This window comes from Antedon bifida, chromosome 9 (genome assembly GCF_963402885.1).
Source record: "Antedon bifida chromosome 9, ecAntBifi1.1, whole genome shotgun sequence".
NCBI lineage: Eukaryota > Metazoa > Echinodermata > Crinoidea > Comatulida > Antedonidae > Antedon > Antedon bifida.
Genome location: NC_136234.1, coordinates 13172743 through 13195139, shown reverse-complemented (window position 1 = coordinate 13195139; position 22397 = coordinate 13172743). Strand labels below are relative to the sequence as shown.

The 22397-nt window shown below is 32.2% G+C and overlaps 1 protein-coding gene across 1 annotated transcript; it reads left to right on the top strand.

Moving 5' to 3' along the window:
* Window positions 1-12980: 12980 nt before the first annotated feature.
* Window positions 12981-20809, top strand: LOC144852160 (uncharacterized). Its single transcript, XM_078709906.1, has 3 exons — window positions 12981-13746; window positions 17780-17946; window positions 20474-20809. The coding sequence occupies exons 1-3, from the start codon at window positions 13182-13184 to the stop codon at window positions 20729-20731; spliced, it is 990 nt and encodes a 329-aa protein (XP_078566032.1). The 5' UTR covers window positions 12981-13181; the 3' UTR covers window positions 20732-20809.
* Window positions 20810-22397: the final 1588 nt, after the last annotated feature.

Genomic DNA, 22397 nt, shown 5'->3' with positions numbered 1-22397 from the left:
TCTTTTATTTCAATGTACGTTCCGGATAACTTCTGAATATGAAGCAGTTGTTATTCGTTTTTAATCCCCAGCTTTAACCGTGTTGGTGGTTTAGTGGCGCACTCTCCTGTTCTCCGGAATGACCGATAACATTGTGAATAAAAAGGAAGTGATGCTGTTTCAAAGTAGATTACATTTTCTGGAAATATTTTCTTTGTTTTCCGTTTCCTGTCTTTTAGCCGTTTCTCACCCAGGATATATTAACGTCCTAATTAATCAGTTTCTTTATTCTGTTACCAAAAGTACGATCGCTATAATAAATAATAATTTTTTTGGAAGGTACACTTTTGAAACAGTTAGAGAAAAAACAATAATTTAACAATAGGCCATATTACAGGAAACTTAAACTAAATTATTTACAAGATATAAAAAAAAAATAACATTAACAAAAGTAATACTTTTGAAACAGTGGCAGACTTCTTGAATGGAGGTGCGTCCAACGCAAGTAAAATAAAATTAGAGAAAAAAAAATTATGTAACAATAGGCCTATTTACAAGGAAACTTAAAATAAATTATGTACAAGATATAAAAAATAAGATTAACAAAAGTAATACAGGATTTAAAAAGCAAAGAACTAATCATTTTTTTTTCTTTCGTGGGGGTCACCCACATTTATTCATTCTTTAATACGGTACCTAATCATTTTCATTGTTGCTACACTTCAGACAAGACAAGCCACTTTGGCTTCTTTGTGTCTTGACCATAAACAATGTAAACTTCAATAATATTTCATATTTTAAATTTATCCAAACATAGAGAGCGCCCTCAGTGACATATGATAGAAATGTAGACTATACCTCCATGGTCTGACGTTTTGTGGCGATAGCTTAATTCAGAGCCATATATATATGGCTCTGGCTTAATTTGTTTAATAGCGCCACCAGTTAAATCCACTTAAAATTGTCTCAATTTCCATCAATTTAAAGCTTCCTTCTTGCAACGCCAGTGATTTGACCAATCACAAGCGATGGATGATTCCAACTGTCACGTGTCATTAATCAATTCGCTTGCGTTGCGTTTAATACCCCTTTCACACCAAAAGCAAAACTCCAGAGATACTCCAGTGTTTGGTGTGAAAGGGGTATTACGTCCTTGAGTTACGGGCCCTAGTGGGGACGAACCTTAATTGTATATGCCTAGTTCAGAACGAAATCCCAAGCACGCGGTGAATCAAGAAAATAACTGTTTTCCCCATGTTGTATTAACATAATAAATATAAACTTTTAATTTATCATTGTCTTTCGATGACTTTTTGCATGTAAGAAAAGTTTTGTTTTTCCTTTGTCTTACCACGGGCTCCATATAATATTATCATATCACTACGACTGACATAGATAGTTAAAGATGTATTGTCCCCAACAACATGAAAAATGAAGATTAATGAAATCAGACTTTGAATAGGTTATTTTGTAGTTTTAATAAATTTAATCACTTCCATAGAAAAAAAAACCCCGAAAAAATAATGTTTTCACTTATAAGATAACATACTAAATTGTTAAATCTTATTGGCTAGCAGTCAATTTGACCATTGTTTGCTTTAAATTATAGTTTTTTCAGGTAAATAAATTTAGTTCAGATCCAAAGTGGATAACTATTATGTGACATTAAAATGGCATATTAAAAAAATGTAAACAACATTTTTAAGCGGGAACCATGCTTAATATTAGGCAAATTATTATTATTAATTTTATTATTATCTTTATTTTTTAATAGTTTGTATTCTTAAAAAAAAACTATTACCATAACTTTCTCACGCACTAAGCAATGAGTTCTATATAATAACTTCTTGATCACACACATCGGCGTTTGCGCATGTTCTGTAAATCTGTCTCGATGTTCTATCACCTGTCGGCCGTGTTTGAAGACGTTCTTCATTGGAGACAGATACTAAACACGTCGTGTTCATGAATTAAATTAGATACACTATTCATTCAATCCGATACTTATACTAATTGAGCTGATAATTATATGTATAGAACTAACTGAATGACTAGATTAGGGGTGATGGGTCGGCGAGTGTTTGTTAATTAAAACAATTACGAATTCTCGGGGTATCTTTTAACAAAGATACAGCGAAGCGACAACATGTTATTGTAACTAAAGAGGTATTAAATGATAAAACAATGTAAAGGCTGGGTGAATAATGCACTTAGATAAAGAAAAAAATCTCCCATAGTCGGCAAAATACCCTTATTTATATTCTAAATAATATCCATTATTCAACGTAATGTTATCCACTTCTATTTAATTAACGTTATAAATTCACTCAATAATTAATTTATCCGTTTCTACTTTTTGCAGTGATATCTGTTTATTAACATCAGTCACTCATCCATACATTCAAATATTAATTTATTTTTTCAATGTAATAATATTTGTCTATTAAATTGTATGCATTAACTAGTATGTTATTTGGTTTGTTTATTTTATCATAATACTGTAAATAATAATTGCATAGTAAATCACAATAATTCCATGGTTACATACAAATTATTATTTATATCAACATTATTCGGTAATATATGTTTTTAAATCAATTAATTCGAATCAATTTATTCATTGAAAAATATATAATTTCAAATCATATAAATTACAAGAAAAAACTTGGAGATTACAGCTATGGTATGTTGTAAGAAAAAACACTAATACAACTCACGAGAAAATATAAAACTTGTTATATAGTTTAGTACAGTTAGGTATTATAGTAGGCCTAAACCATGCTATTGATTCTGCGTGACAACAGTTCTCTTCTTGCAAGATTGCATTGAAAATGAGAAATAAAAAAAGATTCTCTATTTGGGGGTTTTAACATTATTATTTAATGATAAATTATTCATACTGTTTTGTATGTTTGCCTATTGATAAAAAAAAAGTGTCTATGTATTATAAATGATATAGGAATGAACGAATGGAATACGATAAGGCTCTGTCTAAAAAAAGTGTGATGTGTCCAAATATGATAGTGATATACTCAAATATGGTAGTGACATGACATTATCATGTCCATTATGGGCACATATTTGTTTGTCACATAGTTTAATAGTGTAGACAGAGCCTAAGACAACGTACAGGCTGAATAAAAAACAATTCAAAAATACACCCATCATGAGATATCAACAGGAAGCTATAAAAAGGAACATTTCGATCGGCGTTTTATTTAACAAAATGTAATGAAAGAAAGGTTGGCGCCTTTAAACCTTTGCCGTTGGCCGCGCTAATTGTTGTACAAGAAAAGGATTCTAAAAAGTAGCAAGCATTGCCTAATACGTCAGTTAGCACTATCTTTTGATAAGTTAACTAATATACCGCAAAATATAGCCTTCTGTTCTGTTTTCTATTGAGGTACTAAATGCCGACTAATAACGTAATGTATTTTTAATAGTGTGAACGGAACAAGTCTTTTAAAACTTCTTTGAATACATCTGTAAGGAACCACTTCCGGAATTTTGTGTAAAACATTTATACCCTAATAATATAATAAATGGCGACATAGAGTTGTTTACGAGTTCAGTATACAATGGTTTAGTACATGCCTTAGACTACTATATACTAGTTTGATATTACAATAATGATTTGGGTCTATATATGTGTGTTATATATTTTTGTTTCTTTTATACTTTCACGGTAAAGGTACAAAAATGCTTTTTTTGTTTTTAACAATCTGGTTTCGTTTTGTTGAATCATGACGGACTATTGTCCATAAAGACAATTTTTACGGATTTTATCAATTATAAATATGTGTGTATATATGACTTGATCGTGGGATGATGCATGTATGAAATCATGAATGTATGCGAATATATGCACGTGTGTTTGGGTGTACATGTACAGGGACATATTGTTCAGAGATAAATATAAAACAAGGAACATGTCATGAAATAATTACGATACATTGCAATAGAAAATGTTTTTTTTAGCGTACATAGTTTTAGATGTAGAGCAAAGTAGCAAAATAAAAGAAAATTATGAAAAAGGAAGGATAATGCAAGAAATATAAAAGTATAGAATTGTTTACGAACATACTACTGATCGAATTAATTTTGAAATCGTATAAAGGATAGGAGAAAATATAAGAACATAATTAGGGAAAAATCAGAATAACATTGGAATAGCCTATATAAATTAGGAGGATGTATAAAATCATTGTATTGTTCATTTAAAAATGAAATGAATAAGTGGATAATGCCAAAAAAGAGAATAAAAAGAAAATGTTATGGAAATTCAATTGTTATCGGTAAAAATCCACCAAGACGCTGAAACCATTGCTTCTAATTTGGTAGCAACTCTGATAAGTTCTGGCCTTGTCAATATTTTCTATTATTAGTTATACATATTTATAACTGTTTGATTGAATAGTGATATCCCCATCAAATTAATCTTTCATTGATTTATTACTGCATTTTACTATGCCTAAATTTAAGATACAACTTAAGCAAAACAGGTGCTTTCTTCGATATTGAGCTTTTAAAAGTTTGCCGAAATAATAAATTTATTTCCAACGTTGGTATCATGTTATTTAACTTTTGTAATTCAAAGTACCTTTACACGTCATCTGTAAACAGACGTAATAGGCTAGACTCGATGTCTTCTCACTTAATGGAAAATAAGGTTCAAAGATTGTTCCGTCAACAATCATTTCATGGTGTTATTGATGCAACACAAACTGTGTCAAAAAACTAAAGGACACAATTTAGAAAGATTATACCTGACCAAAACGCTCACTGTTCATTGGTTAACTACCCGTGAAATACACTAAATCGTCTGCTATTAGCCTCCCATCCAGAATTGCGGTAACTTAATTCATCTTAAGTTACTGTAAAAGTAAACTTACGAGTGAATATTAAGCGTGTTTGGTTACGCAGTGGTAGACTATTGTTAGATGGTTGTACGAACAAGTTTGCTCAATTAGCATTTTAATGTTCACTTTGTTGTGTCGGCTAATTGTCGGGTTCACCGTCATGCATTATTCAATATACAATTCTAAGGAAGCCAGGCGTCACAGAAAATAAAGTGTACTGTGATAATATCAAACTCCTGTCTCTGCTATGTATGGAAACACAAATCATAAAACAACTATTTCCACTTAAAACTGAAATCTCCAAAAAAAGACTGGACTCGATAGTTTTTAAATTTAGAACTGATGATAAACAAATTTTTCGTTTTTAAGAAAAGGTATGTAGGCTTAGTATAGTCGTCATAGTACGCTAATTTGGCTGGAAGGAAGTGAGCAGGCCTTATAGCCTATACCAGGATTGTACGAATAGCAAAAACAGACATAAGAACATTGACACTGAATATTTATCTCCTTCCTTATCTCCTATAATTTAATGTAGGCTATAATGACTGTTTATGATTAGAATAGAGAAAGTTATAAGGGTTACACCACCTACTTAAATAAGTCAATCTCATTAGGAAATAACGCAAGGACGTAAGCGCAACGCAAGTTAAGCTAGTTCAAGCGTGGTTCCCACTAGGACGCAACGTAACGCAATGACGTATCGACGCAAAGTGATGTATTGCGTAATCGCAAGTGGGAACCGACGACGCAACATTGCTGTAAAAATCGCAGGTTTGATTTCACGCAGGCGGGGGCAAACACAATTATCGGAAGGGCATTTTCTTACGTTGCGTAGATTGCTTTACGTTGCGTCGCAAGTGAGAACCAAGCTTAAAGCGTGGTTCCCTCTAGAACGCAACGAGGCGACGTATTATTCCCATGAGGAAACTTCACACACGTTGTTTACATTATTTTTGCTCGAATCCAGTTTGCGCATCAAGCGATTACAAAAAAGGAAAATGATGACGTAATAAATGATGTGTTTATAGAAATATTGATAAATATACCATTGCTAAGTGGGCATACACTTATGTGCCTTTATGCAGATGATTGGCCTATTTAGAAAGGATAGCTTAACTATTTGGACATGTCCCTCAGTAAGAATAATCAACAATTAAAAAGAAAATTCAAGTGGTTTAAAACTCTATTGAAAGAAATGTCAAAACTTGAACGATAATTACGGTACTAAATGCAATAATAATAAATCAGAGGTCGTGGAAAATTAAGCAGTTAATTTAGTGGTTAATTTAACAAAAAAGACCTCACTTTGATTTTATATCGAACAATCTTATTTAAAACTCCTAAAAACCTCGAATTGTTTAATTCGTCCCATAATAATGATAAGTCCCACGCCGCGTGTCGACACCGTGCGCCGCGGAGAATATGTACTGAGAATAAGTACTGTCGGTATTTGTCGAAGACAGACATAAGATCAAAGGACTGTTACGAGTTCCTATCTTGGCAAGGCGAGCTCAGTGTCCTAAATTGCCTTGGTCATATCCATTATATTGAAATAAATAAATAAAATATCGCAAGTCTAAGGGGTGGGTGGTGTAAACATATCGACATATCAAAAACAAGATTTCAAGGTATGACTCCAAACTATCTGTTATAACAATACTTGATATTAGCGGGGAAAAAAGAACATGCTATCGATGGCAATATTTTATGCTTTTGATTTAAATTACTATTATTTTGTATCTTATTTTTATCTTTGTTGTAAACAGGTCAAGATTCATGGTCATATTATTTTATATTATGATGTTTAATGTTTTTTAAATACTACCTAATAAAATTTGAATATTGTAGCTATATAAAACAAGAAAAATTAGGTTAACTAGCAGATATCAATGATTACTAGGCCTATACATATACAACCAGGAAAGAGTAAATTTACTGCTACAAACGTGATTGAACAGGATCAGTTTTTTACTCTATTTAATTATTTTTGAAGAAAACATTATACTATTTAATTGATTATTTCTTACTTACTGTTAACATTATATCATTAAATTGAATAAAAATAAAATATAAAAAAACAATATTTCATACGCATCCAACAGCTAGTAACTCGCAAATTACAGCATGGATAAACTATTTTATAATTTGTCGTGCTTATAAACTATAATTCTTATTTGAGGCTTAGGGAGTGGAGTTTAAAGAGTCGTGGCACTAGGTTATGATTGAACCGCGGACCTTGGGATTGGAAGACAAGCACGTTAACCACCAAGCTACAGCTCCACTATACAGTACACTAGTATTTTTGAAATGATTGTGAAACGATTTGCCATTAGATAATATTAATTAAAACAATATCATAAAGGGATAAAGTGCGGCTACTATTAAAAGCAATTTAAATTGTGAAGGGGAAAAGGGAAACCCTTTTGTCTTCATCGTTTTTGTTGTTTTGTTTTTTGAATTATAAATGAAATAAAATCTTTGGTTTAGGTTACAATTTGTGTCACAAATGGCAGTCAAGCTTACGTTTACGTATAGGAACTTGTTCTTCGGCTGTCTGCCATCGTCTGTATGTCGTTTTTATTATTTTGTCATTTTATGTATTTTTGAGGAAATATATATATATCAATTTTATTAGGCCCATATTATAATATTTTGTCATTGACTAAGCGAGGACAGTACGGTAGACTAAAGATTCAGTGGAATGTAAGGTCTTGTCTTTCTATCGACAATAAATAGCCTATTTTTTAAAAACCATTTTAATGAGGGTGATCCATTCAATTGCTTATCATTAGGGACCCTCAGAGGTTCACAAGACAACCATATACACAAGATGCTCTACATAAACAAAGTCTTATTACAAGTCTTTGGGAGTGGAGTTGTAATTTTGTCCTTAGAAAAAATCCTGACATGTGACGGGACTTGAACCCTCAGTATCGTGTCTGTCGACGGAATCGATATTCATCCATGTGCGAGTTTCTTCCTTGTGAGATTATTTAGAGGGCTAGTGGCACATTATTGAAGAACGTTTAAACGCCGAAACAGAAAAAAGAAAAATATAAGCTTAATGAAAATACTGATATAAACAATGCAAAACATTTCAGTATTTTACTGGTACATAGAAAATAAAGTTGAAAACCTTGAGACAAAAAAAAAGGATATAAAATAATTTTTTATTTATGGAGGCCTATATAAAAATTAATGCCGATGTACAAGCTACCAGTAATACTGGAAATATTAATATAGGCCTAATATTAAAATGACTATAATAGTAATGCACTTTCATGATGTAACAGAAACAACCTTTAGCCTATATCGAATTGATACAGAAATACCGGTTTATCTATGTTAAGGCCTATTAGTTTCAGTAAATTTGGTGCAAAGAAACAGCTTGACAATGTATCAATATCGTAAGAAGCGGTGCGTTACAAGTTACCGAATTTTCATTTTATCACCTGATTTGTTTTTACTTCTCTATAATAAGGCCTAGACTGCGTGTCTGTTAGATCATCGCCTGATCTTCCCGTATACTTCTGATCCAATGATAATACTACGGTATGAATGGGGCTGTGACTGCTACTTTTTAAAGTCATTATAACTACATTCATTCAATTGTGTCAACTTGATTGTAAACTACTCACAGGTATTTATACAGTTGAGTTGGCTTTAGTTATATAGCCCATGTTGAGCCTAGATTTAGAGCGGTCATTATTAATTAACGGCTGACCATTTCACGGTCTATTGTTCGCATTGATTTGCTGTGAGTTCGTTCTAAACACCACTTTTATAAAACAAATCCACTCGCTAATTAAATAATTTAGATTAGGCCTAAGAACAAGACTAAGTCGTTCTTAAAGACCGCAACTCCACAGAAAATACCGAGTTCCCGTACTCAAGTGTCATGTGTATTTGAACACGTTTTGAATTCTCTTCCTGTGTACATTGGAAAGCCAAGAGGCTCGGCTGTTTTAAAACTTTTGTTTTCATTCTTGTTTTTTTTTCTAAATGAATTGTAATATTTGATTGTTACATAGCATTGTATAGTGCTATGGGTCATTTTAAATTTGTATGTACTTTATTGTTAAATATAATATTTTGTGGCGTCATTTTAACGTATATCTATATGGAAGATTAATTAATATAAATTAGTATTATAATTTACATGATTTAACATAAACTATTAGTGAGAATTGCTTGGCTTACTGTTTGCCAATGCAATGAATAACGGATATTTAGCCGTGGACTGTGTTTTGACGCTCTTCTTTACTTGTTATTTACTTGTAGGCCTAAATTACGTAGTTGCATTGCGTCATACGTAACATAAAAACCAATTTGATAAGAATATAAACTATGTTTGAACTACGTAAAAATATATTGGCTAAATAAGTTCAGTATAAGCATTCATTCATTAATTCATTCATTCGTTCATTCCTTCATTCATTCATTTTTCAAATTTTATTTATTCAACTTCTCACTAACACTGTTAGTGAAGGATCAGGACCAACAGGTGGAAAACACTTTTAAAAATGGTCCAGTCCCAATTGCATTCAATGATTCCTTTTAACTTCCCTTCATTAGTAAACTGTAATTTAAGTACTTTATTATAATGAGTTAAACGTTCCCCGTAAGTTCACAAATCAAATTTATACCATGGTATACAATCTTTTAAAAACAGATTATATTGGACGTTAAGGGCTTGGACAAGAGCTACTTGTGCTTTGCACTGGTGGTAGATCACGTTTAGATAGACACCAGTTCATTCACCTACCGTACCATCAGAATTATGAAAATATGTAATTGAATCGTCAGTGGTGTCTTTCAAGTTGATTAATAACTCAATGATTGATAAAAATAGTATTTTATTCTATGTACTACCGTCATTAACCTTCACATACGAAATTTAATAATTGTTAAAATTATTTTTTTTCTTTTGTCTTGTGTGGGTTCATCCCACTTTTATTACTATTTTCTATTATATATTATATGTACATTTGTGACACTTTTTTGTTTCTTTTTTGTTAACAGATATTTAGCATAATATTATACTTTCTTACAATAAGATGGTACATTTTATTATCAACGTTATATATTATAAAACCATATGGGATCGTCACAAAAACGAACATTATAAGCAACTATACAATCTAAAATTTTACTTACACATAAAAAAATAATATAAGTATAAAATGTCACTGCACTTTCCCTCTCATTTTTAACATGGTATTATATTCACGACATGAAGCAGGGCGGCAATTATACATCGATACCAGTTTTAATTGCCTATATATGTCGCTTATATTGCTGGTAAGTAAAGTTTACTTACACAGCAATATAAGCAACATATAACGCATTCTTTCATTTTTAACAGTCTTATATTGATAACAGTGTTGAGCGTAACGTAGAAACTTAGGCCCCTCAGGTTTGGGAAACCCTGTGGTCCTCAAACACTGGAGTCCTCGGGCATTTTTGCCTTTTTCGACAAATTTTAATTCCTGTTTATTCCTCTGGGCACTGATCAGGGGCTCCATAAGCTGGGGGCCAGTGAGCGCTCATAGCCGTTACGCCAATGCTTATTATGCTAGGCTCACAACATGCGTCAGGGGCAGCACATTCTAAAAAATATTCACATATTTAACAATATAAAAATAAACATTCATTAAATCGAATTAAGCCTGACAATTAACTTCACTTATCCTATGATCATTGAATGAACACTGTGGTTCGCGGTCGATAACGGTAAGCGGTAAACAAATCATAGAATCTATGTTATTTCTTATTACCATTTACACACAACTCGGAGCGGACGGGCGGTTGAGCGGAAACCCGCCTAGGATAGATATAAATTATACGTGGAAAAAGCTACGCGGTTTACTGCTTACCGTTACCGTTCGTTTGTGTAAATTGTAAACAAGTAGGCATATATGCCTATTAGTGTTTGGCCTCAAATGCTTCCCCCGCATTTCCTTTACCGGAGAAGAAGAACTAAGGAATCTCATTCATCATTGGAGTTACTAAACGGTTTAGTAACAGCAAGGCAATTTGGCTGTTAGATTGCCTTGGTAAAAGCATGTTATGTAGGCCCAGCATAATATAGTACATTGTAAATATGATTTTATAAAAGAAAAACAAGCCTGAAATTTGTTTCTGAAATAAAAACCAGAATTGGAATTGAAATCATGTAGGCAAAGCTATTATAATCTTTATACAAGTAAGGAGTATTTATGTGATAAAGTATATCCCTCTAAACCTGTAATAAATGCATACATGTGACACTGTCTTTAGGCCTACTGTTTAATACAGAGAAGATATGTTCTACCGTAATGAAAACATCGGTTCTTTGACAACCTGATTTCCCTTACTGTACCAAATCTCCATATTAGGCCTATAACATTATATAATGTCCAGTATCATAGCAAAAGTATGTAATACATTGTTAAGAATGGTGCTTTGGCCTATGACACAAGCGTCACATAATACATATGTGACTCTGTATTACAGAGTTTTCCTATGATACTCGACAAATTATTAATACCGAGAATCGGCTACAACACTTTACAATTCGTCCTCTTAGGATAGCGGCCTATTTCATGATCTGGAGCACACTGTAACATTATCACTTTGACAAAAGGGTAAAACGTCAACCCTTTTGTCAATTCCAATGGCATAATGGAGCTAATTAAATGATTTTTTGCCGCCGATTGTCGGATTGTTTTAGCATATCTTTTACGCTCTTCTTCACTTTGGTCTAGCCGGTGCCTAGGTTTCAGCACAATGTAACTGAACACTAATGCGCAAACATTGCTTGTTTGTTCAGTTAGTTGTAACACCGAATTAAATACTTCCTCTTATTTAAACATTACTTTTCGGTTATTAACTTTCATTATAAATGGTTAGGGAAAAAATGGGTTGTAAAGAAGTACATACGGTAATTATAAGGTACATTCCGCCCCTCCGCAGGATCATTATCGTTTGTATAAAAAACTCTGTCTACACTATTAAATTTTATGTGACAAAAAAATGTGATGTGCCCATATATGGTCACGCTGATGTCATATCAGTACCATATTTGGGAATATAACTACCATATTTGGGCACATCACTTATTTGTCACATAAAATATTATTGTACATACCTTTAACCATCTAATAATATATTGTTTTAACATTTTAGATTGAGGAACTCTCTTGCGAGTTCGAATCGATAAAGAGTTTACAAAACTTAAACAATGTTACATTATTCCCAATTATAGTATATTTCGATATATAGACCTATACCTATGAAACAGTTACATTTAAAATAAGATTTACGAAATGCTTTATCACACAGGGAAGGTGTTCTTATAACAAATAAATTTAAATATATGTATTTAACAATATGCACAATGAAAATTAACGAGGCGTTATGTTAGATATCCGATAGAACTTACATCAATTTGTATCTAAAGTACTGTAGGCCTACAGTAATAATAAATTAATTTGTTTATTATTAATTCAATTTGTCATGAATGTAGTGCATTGCAAAAAAAGTGAGATAATCCCACAAAAAAGTTAGAAGAATAAACATACAAAACAAATTATTTTAAATATAATAATATAAACACATTAGGCAATGAACATTAATTCGAAACCGCCTGGTGATATACTGCAATTTAATTAATTCATTTGAATAATAATATAATAAATATATAAATGAGTTAAGAAAAAATAATAATAAAAAGTTAAACAATAAATTCGGTGGTTATTTAAAAAAATACCACCAACACTTGTAATTGTGATTAAACAAAGATCGAAGTTACTATTTATTTCGGATTTATCTTTTATTTAAATAAACGGTTTTCATATTACACTTGTGCATTACTGGTATATGTTTCAACAATCTTGTATATTGTTCAATTAGTAGTGTACAGATAAGATTACTCTCGTAAACTGACCACCGGCCGAATAATAAAATATCACTACTGCTCTTCTCTTATTGGTTAAAATTGTTTACACGTCATCAAACACACACACAAAAAACACTTTAGATATTTAGAAAAGCACGTATCTTTTATGTTTGTGTGGCGCATGCGCAGAGTATCATTCAGTCATTAATGTTTAGTATGTCCCGACTAAACACAATCAAAAAGTATCAGTTGGGACAGTAAAATGTCTTTGTAAACACTTCCAGTACTGGACTGTAATGGTAAAAGTAAATACAAAGTGAATTCTACTAACTTTGTTTTCGAATGCTGTTTAGATTTGTAGGCCTACTGTAAAGATAGGTTTATTTTGCGGACTTTTGAGGCTAAACCTTTATTTATTTGAGGTTTAAAAAGCAGATCAATCAATATTTATACAATATATTCTGATGTCTTCATCGGCATTAAAACTAGCTATGAGTTTGGAACAGCGTTGGAGGTTGATAGCGGACAGTAGCTCTTCGTCACATCCTTCAACAGCAATGACCGTGCCAGGCCTACCGTTAGGCATCCACCCAGCCCTTATGCGGTGGTACCCGGCTATGGGGCATTTCGGCTCACATCGACCACTTGCAATATATCACCCGTACCACGCATTGAAAGAATTGGATTCAACAACGGCTTTCTTTTCTGCAAACTTTGAACAGAGGGTTCCACCAACATCAAGCGAACAAACGAGAAAGGGGATAACGAACTTTTCAATTGAAGGAATATTAGGCAAACAAGAACTATCGAAACAAGAACACGATGAAGAAGTTGACATGGAGGAAAATGTAGAACTAACGAAGGCTCAGGACTTAACAACAAAACCATCAATATTTAGTCTAAGCAACTCTGAACAGATTAAAAAAACGAAAGTCAAAGATGAGCCAGAAATCGGACATCAAGAGGATGACCCCATGGCTCGGTTTTCATGGTTACAGTGTACCCGCTATAAGCCTCCTCGTCTTCCAAGTGAGTACCATATATTTTTCTTTGAACCCCACGTTTTTCATAATCATAATACAACAATAACCTCATTAAGGGGACATCTTCGGGGCACTAACAAAGTGTATATATAGGAATGGCCGTTAATAGGAGGGTCCCTAAATATCAACTAGCATTATTTTGTCTAGCTGGAATGGTTACCCTCTATAAATAAAGTTGAAATACAAAATAAAAAGTGGACTGATTGTGATTTCCCCTCGTTTGTTTCGAAAAGTGTTAATTTAATATTTTATTCACTAGAGAACAATTGATTGAATTAGGAACATTTACATGCCGGTACAAAAACCAACATCAGCGTAAGCCGTATTTTTTCTGGTGGCCCACATGTCCAATGTATGTCATGGAATTTGTTTTCATATGAATTTTGTTGTCTTCCATTTTCACTCACTATCTCAGAATAGTAAAATCATAACAAAAAAGGGATGAAGTAAAAGTTCTAATAGACAAAAATTCTCTAAAGTACCGTAGCACTACAGAATTCATTATATTTATTATAATGTCACAATGTAAAATATGTTTAATCTTACCAATCCCTGGTGTGAAATTATTTTAATTTTAAAAGACTGCAATATTTGATCTCGCACTTTTTTATTTACCTCACACTTGAAGTCTCGGTCAAACTATTACGAATTTTAAATAAAAACCTATTTGTTTTCCTTAAAATTGTTTTAATCTGTTTATCATTATTTTGCTTCCTTTGTACATATTGTAATTTTTATTATAATGTTTTATATTTTTAAATTGTAAATATATCTTGTATCTTTGTATATTTTGTAACGTTAAAGCTATTTTATCGTTTTGTATTGTTGAGGGTCCCATAAAATCTTCTTGAAATATGGTGAAATAATTTTTAATAACTTATTCACGCTCTACATACTAATTGGTTACCGTAAATTATTACCGTAATTAATATTAATTTTTAATTTAATCCATTAAATTCATCGCGTACATAGGAAAAATGAGATTCTACCAATAATAGCGCAATTGGCACCGTACCTATACTTTACCGCTTAAACCATGGACCATGCTTAAACATAGTAATTGTCTGTATACTTTTCCAGATACTGTAAATGCCATCCATCTACATGACTAAACAAATGTATAAACATCATCACCATAATCACATTAAGGGTTAATTCAGACGACGTAAGCTATTGAATTGTAAAACTTTAATTAAAATAATAGATAACTTAATCAGAACTATCATAGACTAATTTACACGATAACGTACGATACAGTACATTTCTTGTCAAGTATTTACCAATCAATTAAGACAAAGGGCCTACTTAAGTTGCTAATTATTTTTGTAAACGCTTAGGCCTAGGCCTAAAATGTGTCCCGTCAATCAAATTGAACACTTCCCCCAATTAAAGTAATATATATGCTCGGATAAAAGCAGAGGAAAATCACCCAAGCTATAGCTCTTAATTAAACTGATTTTTAATTAAAGAGGTTCAAAATTGATTAAAGTTTGTTGAAAAGTTATTTCTACCCGATTTAAGAATGCATGTTGATGATCGGTAAATCAACTAAAACAGTTTATCATGGTATTTATTATTTTATGAACAATTAAAAAAATATTTATTTGTAATCAGACCAATAGGCCTAAGCCATGGATAAATTAGTTTCTTTATTTCTTAAGCCTGATTGCTTGGAAAATACGACGCGACGAATGGACATGAAGTATGCCCACCCTCGCTGCAAGATAGGGGTTATAATTTAAAATATGTATTTTTTTGGTATCAGTCATAAGAAAATATTATTTCCACTTGTTTCAATATACAATTGATTATATGCCTATCAAAGTGTTTTTATTATATAGTGTCTTGCTTTTAAAATCTTAAGTGATTTTGCTACAATTAGCCTGAGTTATTGAAATGAAACAATGAAAAATATATCGTAACTTACCATTTTTTATATTTCGAACAGTGATGCAATTGTGGAGGCCTATATACACAAATTTACCCGCAGCTAAAAAATATAATAAAAACATCGATAATTGAAAACTTTAAATAGGCCTACATGTTAGTGTTATTACGTGATATAATACATTGATTTCAAATTAGTGCTAAAAATATTCGTGTTATTCGAAACTGAAACTAATCTTACAAGAATACGAAGTACAACAGAATATTACCACCAAATTATGAAAAATATTACAATAATAATAGTAACAACGCGCAGAATAACAGCTAAGAAGTTGTAGAATAACAAAACTCATTAATTGGTAAATTGTATTCACTGCCGCGTGCGAATCTTCCCTCCGAAAAAGTACTAATTTAAGTAATTTAGATGTGTCGTGACACGGTATATTCTCAGCTCAACGGTAAACACGTGCTTACGAATTACTCTTTATATTTAAATCAAATCGTTTAATAAGCTTTAAATAAATGTATTAAAGGATGACGATATCGAAGCGGTTATACAAATTTAACATATTAGGGAAACGCTTTCATTATATAGAAAGTGGGAAATCTTAAATTAACTTTTTCTAAGTAAATAATAATTGGAATTGGTAATTCTAGTTACTTAAACCTTATCGCATGTCAACGGAATATAACAGCAATAAACCTAGTGCGTTTAATATACGTCTAGGACAACGTGTTTACGTTAGTCGTCTGACACGTAAGGTTATGACGGCACGGCGACACGCAAGGCAAAGTGCTGTATTGTATAATCACAAGTGGGAACCGACGACGCAACAATGCTGCAAACATCGCAGGTTTGATTTCACGCAGGCGGGGAAAGGCACAATTTATCGGAAGGGTTATTGTCTTACGTTGCGTAGGTTGCGTAGGTTGCGTCGATCGCTAGTGAGAACCAAGCTTTATGGCGGCACGTCATTACGTTGCGTCTTCGTGCTGCATTGCGTTCGAGTGAGAATCAAGCTCAAAGCCTATTGTATATTTCTCGTATGTGTCCAGACACACACGCTTTCACTCAGCTTTTTATCTGTACTGAATTTGATTTGCGAAGCGCTTTATTAAAGCATGGACCTATATAGGTCCATGGTAAAAGCCATAACATTTAGTGAAATAAAATATAAATATTATAACGACATTAACAATTATTTGTAATTCTATATACATTGTCTAGTCTAGTCATTGGAGCTATAGATATTCAGTGGACGGTAAATAACCGTTTATTACTTAAAACAAATGTTTGCTTTATAATGATTTAACGTGCAGTAATTTGTTAATTGTTTATTTACAATGGCCGATATCCAAAATGTTTATAATTAAAAGTTAATATGTCATTATTTATACTCGGTTTGATTTACCATAATAATTTACCAATTTGTGTCGTGATCAATTAATTGACAGATGTACGAATCCGTTAATTATTATTAATAAATAAATAAATACTCTGTTTAGTTTAATCGTGGAGGAAAATTACTCCAGGGTTTATTCAAAGAGATATTTTAATAGTTCACTCATGGAGAAATAAGCTATTTCTCCATGGTTCACTATAATATCTTTGTGGTTTATTCAGCAATAACGAGAAGAAAAATGAAATCAAAACATAAATAACTAAGAAATAATTAAGCTGAATGAAACTAAATAAAATAAATAAATTACCGTATACAATAAAGTACCATACCGTACCGTAAATCAAACAAATAAAAGCAAACGTTACAATGCAAAAATAATAATAATAAATAAATAAAAGCAAAATACAAATAGGCCTATGAACTTAATACATGATGGCAGGAGTACTTTAAGAAAACGTTGTCACAAAACAATTTCAACGCTTTGATATTATTTTAGATACAGTTAGGCCTACAAAGACAACGTTGGTTTGAACTTTACTGTAACTTTGAATGGTGTGAAACTTTTAGGTAAAGCACACCATTTAAATGTACCGGTTGTAGATTAATAAATAATAAAATTACATAATGTAGACATAGGCCTATTATATTATGTGTTTTATTTCGATATGATGCGCTTGGTGAACAAATATGTAGGTTATACTAATATGGAAACTTTATTATATTTTTAAGGAGCCAAAAGGAAGGAAGTGAAGAAGAGGAAGGTTGGGCGTAACCCACGTGTGCCGTTCTCACCAAACCAAGTAGCAACACTGGAGCAAAAGTTTCGTCTCACCCACTACCTTAGCAGTGTGGACGTAACGGAGCTATCGGCATCGCTTAATCTGTCGGATAATAGGGTGAGTTATCAATTTGCTTACAGTATATCATGTTTAAAGTATGCAGACTTTCTACTAGCCTAAAGTTCTGGCTACACTGTCAAACTTTATTTGATGTGCCCATATGGACATGATGATGTCATATCACTGCTATATTTGAGCATATCACATCCATATTTGGGCACATCACACTATCAACTACAGTAGTTTGATATTGTAGATAGAGCTTTATATCTGAAATAAATAATCGCGCGCCATAAACTATTTTAGTACCACAAACTTACTATAATCAGGGAGGAATTATTTCCATAGGCCTAATGTAGTACTAGGCCTGGTTTTAATCATTAGGCCTATATATTGTATAGGAAACGTTTGGAAAGAACGAAAGAATTTCCAATATCCAGAAAAAAAAAGCAATAATAACAATCATGAACAAATAAATTAGCAGAGTAGAAAACACTAAACATCAGGGAAGAATACAATTATAGTCTTCCCTCATCAACGGCAGGTAGGCCTATTCAGCACCGGCAATACCCCTAAATATATCGTACATAAATAACAACCAACATTGTGTATACAATTACATTATGGCTAATATACCTATATACATAAAAATACATAAAATAAACCATTGGAATTTTTATGGAATCAATTAGTTCTTGTAAAAGCAACGAATTAACATTAAAATAGAGAAATTATCCGGAGCGCCAGTCCGGTCCGACGCCAGGAGTATTTTAACATTTCATAGAATTAAATTGCAATAAATTTTATTACATTAATCAATTGATAAATGTAAAATTCTTGACTGAATTTATATGCTTTTAAGAATTTGATTTCATCATAATTTCATGTCAAATTTGACAATAAAGAACGCGTTTTAAGTGTTGACGCGTTTAATTAATTGGTTGACGCGATGGCTGGCGTGGACTTTAGATAAAAATAAATTGTCCGTCCAAAAAAAATTGCCAAAAATACGGTTCATATGCCGGCCTGAATATTTTTCATGACGCCTTTTTAAGTTGAGATTTTCTAGGTAAAACATTGATGTAATTTGATTCACCATACTGACCAATACATTGCTTTCTTCTAACTAAAACATTTAAATAATTATCCGAGAAAAAAAATAATAAACATATCTTTTAATACGAAAAGGTAATAAGTTATGCGTGTCTATTAATAAAAATCTTATTAAAAACTTAAATTAAAGTATGTATTTATGATCGTTAAGAGTTAATGACAATTTTCAGACGCTTTATCGAGTTACGGTAATGTTTATAATTTTTCTGGCGACAATCAAAATGTTGATAGGCCTAAATGAGAAGATACTATATAGGCCATAACTGTACTTACAATTTCTACTGGTCAGTAGGCCTACAATCGTATTGTAAGCTTTGTTCCCACTAGGACAACATAAACGCAACGCAAGCGAGTTGACCAATGATGTCAAGCGACAGGTGGGCGGATAATCGATTGCTTATGATTGGTCAGATGTACTTGCGTTGCGCTTACGTCATTGCGCTGCGTCCAGATGGGAACCAAGCTTTATTCACGAGTACTGGTGAGGTTACCAACTCTGAGCATTAAAAAATTGTCACAATGTGTTTTCACTATTACATACTTCAATGACGTTCATATATGTTTTCTTACGTGTACGTTGCGTATGATGCGCGCGTTTGATGGTAATATATAGAAAGTAGAAGTTATTGGTTACCTATTATGTAGGTCTAATATGCCTAAAATCCCCGAAAATATCATCATCGACCGCTTATCAATGCAATAATATTATTGATTTTGGACACTACATTTGGTTAATTTCCTTAGCGCTAAAATAATGTTTTCTTAATGCCCAATCGAATGCGCATTTGATAATCTCATTAGTTCACCAAAAGAACACAACAACCCTCTATAAGTTTCAAAGTTTTATTTTCTAATTGTTCACTAATGAAATAATCCATTCGGTGTAATGTTCTTGACGTTTGAATGCAGGTTTTTGTTTTGTTATTAATGAGTAAATCGGATAATGACTGAATCTCTATTTTACATCCAGTAACTTGATTGTTGTTATCTATCAAACATTAATCAATTTACACTGGGATCGTTAATTGATTAACAGCTTCAGCGTGCAAGCTAGGCTCGGTAGTTTGAAGAGATTCCAAAAGGCCAGACGATCTATTGTGATTGTCGCCCCACCAGTCAATACTCTCAAAAAGACCTTTGTGCCGGTGCATAATAAGCGACGTTGCGAACCCATTATCTGCTCATTACGTTTAGTCCTTTGAAATGGATGTAGGAATAAATACATGTATTAAATTGGCTTGTACTGGGCGGGTACGAGTAATCAAGTATATAAAGCAAAGTCATTAAGCAATACGTATTGATTAATGTGTTAACTTCGAAAAATCGAAACATGACAAGTTTAGTAGACCTAGCGACAATACGATACGTGAAATACTGTTTGATTCGACATTAATTCGGCATAATACAAGTCCAGCACCTTTATGACAATAAACACCACCAAAAATGATAACATTTTATATTATTTTTACAGGTGAAAATATGGTTCCAAAACAGACGTGCCAGAGAAAGACGGGATAAAGAAACGGCGGATAAACTTAAGGACGCGGACGATGTGATGTCAGCGACATCAGACGCAGTACCAATCACGAATTGCACATCAGCAACATCTACAGCTATCCCGTCGCCGATTACGACGACGTCGTCAGAAACGACGACGTCGTTCAGTCGGATATCACATGCTTCCGACGGTTCGTCAGCATTTGAGCCAGTACACATTTTACATAATTAAAAACAATGTTATATTATTATCAATACCTATTGGTATTAATTAGCTAAAGCCTATTTTTCACTAGGCGAATTTATTCGAATGAATCGAACTGCCCTAATCTATTGGTTTCGCGTCAATAAAATAGATAGGTAATATAAATACGATGCGCATACACTTTCGATTTTGTGCGAATACATTCGTCCAGTGGAAAACCAACTTTAGTGCATCACTAGAGAATGTTATATAGATTTAAAAATTTTAAAAATGTAAAAATACAAAATTTATAAAAAACATCTTGTTGTTGATACGTTGTGAATACTTGTATAGGAAAGATTGTTTGAATATAATACAATTTATTTAATTTATAAGATGGAAAGTTGATGTGCTGTATCACCACATCGCATTGTAAGTCCAGTAACATCCAGGCAAATTCGGTAATACAGTGTCATATGTATCACACGCGCCTGTACTGTGTTACGTCAGGCTTATGTGATATTATCACAGAAATTGCATATGATACTGTAAAAATTATAAATAATTTGCCGAGTATTGCTTACTGTATGTATAAAAGGGTTGTTATTACGAAAATACTATTTAAATTTTATTCCAGTGGTGGAACATCTCATACTTTTGTTATATGGTGTACTGTACATGATTCTGCATGCATTGTTCTATAGAGAATAATAACACACACCAAAGTTCATCCTTATCATTCATTCATTGGTTGATTTCGTACCACGTGCCGTGTATATGCTTTTCTTCTATCTTAAAGACTTATGTTACTATTTCGTGGTCAAGTTTACTTTAGAACAGAGGTGTGTTATAAAATAAATAATGGATGTTTTGTATTCGTTGAATAAGGATAATATTATTTTCATTTATTGACCCCAACTATTCGTTGAAAGTGTCCTCTCGTTAAAATATTCTCCGAATTCAACTCAATAACAATAACCCATTTCTTTAATGTATTCATAGTTTATTGTTTGACATAACATTGCCCTGATCGGATTCATTTATTCAAATTTATTACGTTTCAAAATAACATAATGTATTTGATATAATGTAAATTGAATTGGATTAATAATAGTCATACACACATTATTATAGATTTAAAATTAGCATATTAAAAACAATTTTATTATATTTGATTAAGTAATGTAGAACGTTTGAGTATATTTCCATATTTTCTTTTAGCAAGATATTAAATCATTTCATTTTTTTCTTTTTAATTATCACGGTATTAAGTTTAAATGTTTATTTAAACAGAAACAAGCAATTAGGGCATATTTGATTTCCTTTAAAACAATTATATTTCAAAAGAAAACAGTTCATTTTTAGGTAAAATAGTTGCTCAGATAGCATTGTCATAACTTGCTTTTTTACTATAGAAAGGACATAAGCGCAATTAAATTGACCAATCATGACGTACCGTAGTAGATCATCATAAATTGCGTCGCGTAATTTACTTGCGCTGCGCTTAAGTTCTTGCGTTGCGTCCTAATGGAAACTAAGCTTTATAGATAGAGGTTTTACCTTCTGTTGAATTCTTTAAATCAATCAAAGAAAATTTATAAATAATTTGTGCTTAATGTTTGCTTGTTCAAAATGAAAATTCTATCTTTCAAATGTTCTATTATTTCTGTACAAAGTATTTTGTAAATATTGTAAAATACAGACATCATAGATA